The sequence below is a fragment of the Magnolia sinica genome, chromosome 13 (assembly GCF_029962835.1).
Source record: "Magnolia sinica isolate HGM2019 chromosome 13, MsV1, whole genome shotgun sequence".
NCBI classification, from domain to species: domain Eukaryota; kingdom Viridiplantae; phylum Streptophyta; class Magnoliopsida; order Magnoliales; family Magnoliaceae; genus Magnolia; species Magnolia sinica.
The window spans coordinates 28,105,182-28,113,007 of record NC_080585.1 but is presented as its reverse complement, the minus strand read 5'-3'; the positions used below and the strand labels follow the sequence as shown (position 1 = coordinate 28,113,007).

At 39.3% G+C, this 7,826-nt stretch overlaps 1 protein-coding gene across 1 annotated transcript; it reads left to right on the top strand.

Annotated features, from left to right (window-relative positions):
* The first annotated feature begins 3,663 nt into the window (after positions 1–3,663).
* LOC131223365 (disease resistance protein RPS2-like) lies at positions 3,664–6,454 on the top strand. The gene has a single exon (XM_058218760.1). The coding sequence runs from the start codon at positions 3,679–3,681 to the stop codon at positions 6,388–6,390; it is 2,712 nt and encodes a 903-aa protein (XP_058074743.1). The 5' UTR covers positions 3,664–3,678; the 3' UTR covers positions 6,391–6,454.
* Positions 6,455–7,826: the final 1,372 nt, after the last annotated feature.

Sequence of the window (7,826 nt, the reverse complement as noted above, 5' to 3'; positions counted from 1 at the left end):
TAGGCATTCCTTTCCCACTATTTCATCTTGTATGGCCTACTTGAGTTTTGGATACTCCTCATTTTGGTCTAATGTCCTAAAATGAGCTCAAAAAATGGATGGACGTGTTGGATTTCTCACAAACATCACAGTGGGCCCACCCAACATCCTTGCCCTTGAACTTTATGTGAAAGGCTTTCGTTAGGAAATCCACATCCGTCCATATATATTTGGGATTCACCGCTAAACTTCTCGCATAATTCCCTACGACGGAAACATAAGTGGGGCCCACCTTCATGTTTATGAGAAATCCACCCTGCCATCAATTTTGTGAATTTATTTTAGGACATGGGACCGAAATTGAGGTGAATCCAATAATCAAGTGGGCCCAAAGCATGAGGATTGAATGTCCTGATTTGAAATATTCGTGGGGCAACATAAGGAATTTATCTATTTTTTTTATGAATAATGATATTTTAATTTTCTCTTAATTACTTTAGTTTACTTGAATTAAATAGAATACTTTTATTTTCATTTAATAAAAAATAATTTCTTTATAATGTAAACCATTTCCAAACAAGAGATAGGGACAAATGTGTCAAATTAACATATTTTGGTCATTTCAGATGTCTGTTAACAAACAAGTTGTTTCAAATTCGGTACTTAATTTTCAGACTTCCACCATAATTACTAAGCAAGTTTTTTCACTTCAGATTTCAGATTTCATATTCAGACTTCATATTTCAAATTTAAGCTTTAGACTTTAGATTTAGCAAACGAGGCCTGAGTCTGTTTGATTGATCAAATCCATCTTGATTGAGCCATTTTTTTTTATAGCCGTTGGGACTCATGGATAGGATTATTATGATTGTCTAACATAAGTGATTCTTTAGAATCAAAAGCAATCTATGATGGGAGCAATCAAATAGATAGATAGCATTGTTGGTTAGACTTTTTTGTTCATGCTAGCTCATGAATTTTTTTGTTGAACTTTATGGACAATCAAGATCAATCGAATAAATTGTTTAAGTTTCCCAAGCAACTAGGAGAACTAAACTTACACAATTATGTGAGAGATCTTACCCTTGAGCATCTCTCTTTGAGTGTGGGTATAGTCCTTTCGATTGAAGGCATAAAAAATTCCAGTGGCTTCTCAGTAGTTCCATTATAATTTTTACGTTAGATCTACACCTTCCACAAAAATTTTCAGATAATTTTATAGCGAGATCCTCAAAATGAGGTACATCCAAAGCTCAAATGGATCACACCACAAAAAGTAATGAGGATTGAACAAACTAGTGTTGAAACCTTCCTAGGGCCAACTGTGAGACTCATTCTCCATATGAGCTGTTCATAAGATCACACCTAACTAGATGAAGTTAAAATACAAATATCAGCTTGATCAAAGCCTTCTGTGACCCAATAAATTTTCAACGGTAGCATCAATGCCTACTGTCTTTAGTGTAGTCCACTTTAGCTTTGGATTTCCATTGCTCTTTCGTTCGTATCTTAAAATGATCTGAAAAAATAAAAATAAAAATTGGATGGACTGTGAATCTAATAAATACATTCTCTTGGGCCCATGTAAATTTCACACCGTTGCTTGCTATGTAGTGTGGGGGAGCAGATTAGATAAGAGGCAACCTCACCCAAGAGGGTGTCTATTCTTTATCTATTATGTTCATCCGTTTTTACATATAATTTTAGAGCATTATACTATAAATTAAGAAGATCCAATTATCAAGTAGACCATACTGGTGGGTCAGAATCAAACCCCTCATGGCCAGCATGGAAGTCTCTATATCTCCTACTCCCTTAGAGAGGCTAACGCACTTGCAGATGGGCTGGCTCACAGGGGTAGTAGCTGTCAGACCCACCGTTGTTTTCAGTCCACGTCGGAACTTTCTGCCCTCAACAGAGGCTTTCTTTTCCCAGATAAAGTAGGCTTGGGCTATTTGGTAGAAGGTTCTGTTGTTACCTCATCTTGCTTTGTGAGCTGCTTCTCCTCTTTTTTGCCGGCAGGCCCAGCCATACAGTGTACAGCTCTTCTTTGCAATATATATGAATAGATGGTTCTTTAAATAATCTTAAAAAAAAAGAAAAAGAAAAAAAAAAGAGAGTGTGGACCATACTCTAGGAAACGGTGGTGATTGAACACCCTATCATTAAAAACTTCCTAGGGTTCACTTTAATGTCTCTGCGGTTTTTACTTTTGATCCAATATGTTGATAAGTTACTTTTGAACCAATCGGTTGATAAGTTCACATAAGCCTGGATGTAGAGAAAAAACAAATATCAGCTTGTTTCAGAACTTTTGTGATCCATTAATGTTCAATCACCCCTTTTCTTATGATACGGTCCCTCTAATACTGGGAGCTTCTTCATTTTTTGCATAATGCCCTAAAATAAGAAAAAAAGATCGATGAGATGGATACCCAATATACATGTCAGGGTGGGTACCATGATAAGGGCGGCACTGACTTGCGTGTGCCCGAGTCTCACCAAATCCGCTCTGGTGGTGCAGCACATTCCATGGGCAGAGAAGAAAACCGTAAGTGTACTTCCTTTGCCCATCATGATATATGTATTAGATCCACACCGTCCATTCATTTTTTTTTTCATACCATTTTATGAAATAGGAAAAAATATCGAGGCAAATCCAAGGCTCAAGTGGGCCAGGCCACACTACAAAAACACTAGGAACTTGACAAATACTAGTGAAAATTTCTTGGGTGCACCTAAGGCTATGATCAAGATAAGATAATATTTGTGTTTTCCATTATACATCCGGCAGATAAACCTTACAGTGGACTCTAAGAAGTTTTCAACTTTAGTAATTTAATCCCCGCTGCTTTATGTGGTGAGGTCCACTTGAGATTTGGATGTACTTCATTTTTGGCTCGTGTTGTTAGAATGATCCATAAAAATTGATGGACCCCATAGATCTAAAACATTTTTTTTTTTTTTTCAAAATAAACAATTCATTGATGCGGGAAAGGATTACACAACTAGGCTATTCGGGCAGGACCAGAGATAAAAAGCTAGCCTATCATATCCCATACAAGTCATATTATGTAGCACGTAATCTATTTGGGAGAGCGAAATCCGCCTATATTAGTCATCCGCGACCACGTGGACTAGTGAGAACGGATGGTACTGAATTTTTTTCCATGCTTGCAGCATAGACTATCGGCATCTGTGTTGAAGGCGAAGGGAATTCAAACTTCTGTGGCCCCACCATTGGTAAACACCGTCCATCCATTGCCGATCACACCAGCTCACATGTTTATTTTTCTCTCCCCCAGTCGGTTGCATACTACACAGCATAACTTTTAATCGTACGGAACTTATGTCGCCCTACCATCATTTATGTATTAGATCCACACTGTTCATCCGTTTGTCCATATCATTTTAGAGCACGAGCCTAAAAACAAAACACAGAGAAAGTTCAAATGGACTACACCACAGAAACCAGTGGAGAGTAAACAAGCTGCCGTTGAAACCTTCTTAGGGAGGTTTATTTGCCATCTAAAATGTTCATAATGTCACGTGGATATAGATGAAGGGACGGCACAAATATCAGCTTGATGGTATCCTTACGTAACCTTGAGAATTTTTCAACAGTTCAAATGGACATTGAGCTCCTCAATTGCATTTTGAGAGCTCATTTCCACCCATTTTCTTTTTCCCTCCACAGACATGGAGTGCATCAGCCAAATCATCAACATAATATCTAGATGGTGGGATCCAATCGTTCGTCCCATCATTGAGCTTGAAGACAGCTTCAGCTCCCTAGAGGAAGCTATTGAAGAATTGAAATGCGTGAGGAATGACGTGAAGACAAGGGTGGATGTCGCTGAGCGGGAGCTGCTCAAATGCAAGGACGAGGTTCAATTTTGGCTGAAAAAGGTAGAAGAAGCCGAAGGAGAAGTGAATGCAAAGGAAGAAACTTTCAAGCAAATGATGAGGTGTCTTTGGAATTGCCATCCAAATTGTTGGTCGGCCTACAGGCTTGGCAAGTGGGTGGAGAAGAAGCTGAAGGATGTAGCTGTGCTGAAGAGCAAAGGTGATTCCTTCAAAGAGGTGGCGAACAAGCAACTTCCCGATGCTGTTGAAGAGAAGCCTCTTACATTAGCTGTGGGCAGGGACTTGGTGTTGGAGAAGGTTCTAAACTGGATTGGCCAAGGCAAAGTGGGAGTTATTGGAATATATGGAATGGGGGGTGTGGGGAAAACAACACTCCTGAATGATATCAATAACCGATTCCTTAAAAGAAATGATGATTTCTATGTTGTGATATGGGTGGTGGTGTCTAAAGAATTAAATGTGGGAAAGATTCAGATGGATATTGGCAAGCGATTGGGCTTGTCTTGGCAAGAGAATGGAAGCAACAACCAGACACGGACTCATGACATTCGCAAGATCTTGAGCAATAAGAAATTCATGCTGTTGTTGGATGATATTTGGGAATCGTTGGATCTAGAGATGGTCGGAATTCCTCAACCAAGCAGCCAAAGCATGAGCAAGGTCGTTTTCACTACACGATTTGAGTACGTCTGTGGACCCATGGCTGCGGACAAGAAGATAAAAGTAGAATGTCTCCCTGAGAAAGAAGCAATGGATCTATTTCTACGGAATGTTGGTGAAGAGGCCATGAAATACCATCTAGAGATACCGATCCTTGCCAAGAGCGTTGCTAAAGAGTGCAAGGGTCTGCCCCTTGCGCTCATCACCATTGGGCGGGCCATGGCATGTAAGAAGACACCACAGGAATGGAAGCATGCAATATCAGTTCTGAGCACAAGCAAGCCACCATCGGAGATATCAGGTATGAATGATGAAATGCTTTTGCGCTTGAAATTCAGTTATGATAATCTGGGTGGTGACACGATTAAATCGTGTTTCCTGTACTGCGCACAGTTTCCGGAGGACTACTCCATTCGAAAAGAAAAACTCATAGATTACTGGATAGGCGAAGGATTCTTAGATGGGTGGGATGATGATCTTGATGAAGCCCATAACAAGGGACATGATATCATTGGAAGATTAAAGGCTGCATGCTTGTTGGAGAGTGGTTCTGATGAAAAAACAGAGGTAAAGTTGCATGACGTGATTCGTGATCTGGCATTATGGATAGCTTCAGAGTGCGGGAAGAAGAAGAATAGGTTTTTGGTGAGAGCAGGCGTGGGACTGACGCATGCACCGGTGGTTGAGAGCTGGAAGGAGGCCGAGAGGATATCTCTAATGAATAATAGAATAAAAGAAGTAACAGAGACACCTCAATGCCCCAACCTCTTAACCTTGATGCTCCAAGGGAATTGGAATTTTACAAAGTTCCATACTGATTTTTTTCAGTTCATGCCTCTTCTTAGGGTCTTGGATCTGTCAATGGCATCGATAGAAGAGGTTCCTGCAGCGATCGGTAACTTGGCAGAACTACGGTATCTCAATCTATCAGCGATGCGGATCAGATCATTGCCTGAAGAGATAGGAAATCTCGTAAAGCTGAAGCACTTGGACTTGGATAATACAGTTTTTTTGGTCAGAATTCCTCAAGGGGCAATCTCCAGGCTTTCTGAGTTAAGAGTGATGAAGCTATTTTATAGTTATTCAGAGTGGGAAGAAGGGAGTGAGGGATTAAATATGAGTGAGTTGGAAGGCTTGGAACGTTTAATCCATCTTGGAATCACCGCATCATCCATGCATGCTCTTGAAAGGTTGCTCTGCTCAAGCAAGCTGCGGAACGTGGCTCGGTATCTAATTCTGCACATTTGTGAGGATCTGACTATCTCCAATAAACTATCATCCCTTTTTACTGCAATGAAAAGTCTTCAACGGCTTGCTTTTAACGGCTGCGATGGGTTGGTGGAGGTGACAATTAGTGCGGATGCGAAGAAGGATGACGATTATCCTGTTTCGAGCCTAGAATGGCTCGAACTTTGTGATCTCCCCCACTTAAATTGCATTCGGGTGGGCCGCGGATGCTTCAGAAACCTTCGCATCATATCAATTAGGTGGTGTGACAAGTTGAAGAAAATTTATGGTTTACTACAACTTGAAAGTCTTGAAATAATTGATATAAAGGGTTGCAATGAGTTAGAAGAAGTCAAAGGTACGGTCATTCCTGATGATGAAGTTGGAGATATAGGGCTAATGCAACTCAAACGTATAACACTCCGTGACCTTCCAGAACTAACGAGCATCTGTAGCTATGCACTGCATTTTCCTTCCTTGGAGGAAATCTACGTCATTAATTGCCCAAAGTTGAAAAAGCTCCCTCTTTCTCTCCATAGCGCACACAATTCTCTAAGGAAGATAAGTGGTAGGAAAGAATGGTGGGATAATTTAGAGTGGAAAGAAGATGGCATCAAGTCCTATTTTCTTCCTTTTTATCATGAAAGGAATTATTGAGTGTCATTGTCAAGGTAGAAATACTTTTTAACAGTTATTTCATAGGATGTTAGAGTAATTTTAGAAAGGAGTCTGAATTTTTCTTAGATTAAGTGTGCTATGTATTTTTATGTTTAATATGTAATTAATATGTGTGCCATTGTACCACATGATATTATATTAATTTCTTATGTTGGCGATTCTACGCATGAGGTGTATTAAAACTCTTGAGCATTGTTTACGTCTCCGTACAAGTGAGCTAATTTACATGCTACCACATATACCAGCGCAAAGAGCCCTTTTTTGTGTTGTCCCACCGAAGTAAAGAACGAGTTACTGTGCATTTTATTCCAAGTATGCATTTACTTTGAGTACCACTTGATGAGTGGACTGGCCTGATTCTTATGTTAGGTATGTTGGGGCCAATTAGCTGGATAGGTTGGATGTCATACTCTCACAACACGAGGGCAACATGCAGGATATTGGTGTCGAACTAGTTATGTTAGATCTACTTAATTAAAAATGCTTTATTTGTGAAATTGAAGCAAGGAAAGATGTGATGAAGTTGATCACCATCTTTCTCGATTAATAAACACCTTGAATTCACAAAGTAATCTTAAATCCACAAGAGAATTTTTTGAAATCTATGAGAGAAATAATATAAATATCAAAATTTTAATTAATATATTATTCCAAAATAAATAAATTTAGCATGATTAAATAACATAAACAAATCCTAAAACATAATTAGAAGAGTTCTAATTAAATAAGGAAACAAATTTTGAAAATCATAGAAATTTTTGTCGTTCGTCGATCTGTCATTGACTCAAAAGTTGATCAGTCGAACGGGCTAAAAAATGTTCAAAGACTAAAACTAAAAATTTTATGAATTTCGAACTATCGAACTGATTGGTCATCCGGTTGAATAGGGCCTTTAACCTGTCAACGAGATTTGTTGACCTATCGAAACTAACAGAAATTGTCCAGCAATCAACCTGGAGTTTCTGGCGGAATTTTGACATGTCAACCGATTGGTCGATTGGTCAAATTACGCTGAATTTTGTCAATTTTTCTTTGGGCTTCTTCCGGTCCATGTGTATTAGGAACGTGCTTAATCCCCACCCTACATAAACAATAAAATATGTTTAAAAAACAGTAGATTTATTTATTTATTTTACACATGCACCCGCCACACACACGCACGCCGCCCATGGGTTTCGAACGCAGATTCATGCATATAGAGAAAGGAAGGATTAACAAGATGCAGCAAGAGGAGTCGTAGAGCAATTGTGCAAGTGGAGTTATTTGATACTCTAGCAGAGTATTACCCTTGATATGCATGCATCTATAACTTGTACACAGCATATATAAGCTTTGATCAGCCCATATGTCGTGTGCACTAAAACTTATGCCACATATGTGCCAGCATGGCACGATAGATCCAAGATCCAACCCAT

Excerpts from the sequence above, each read along its gene's own strand:
- LOC131223365 (XM_058218760.1), top strand. The coding sequence starts at position 3,679 with ATGGAGTGCATCAGCCAAATCATCAACATAATATCTAGATGGTGGGAT.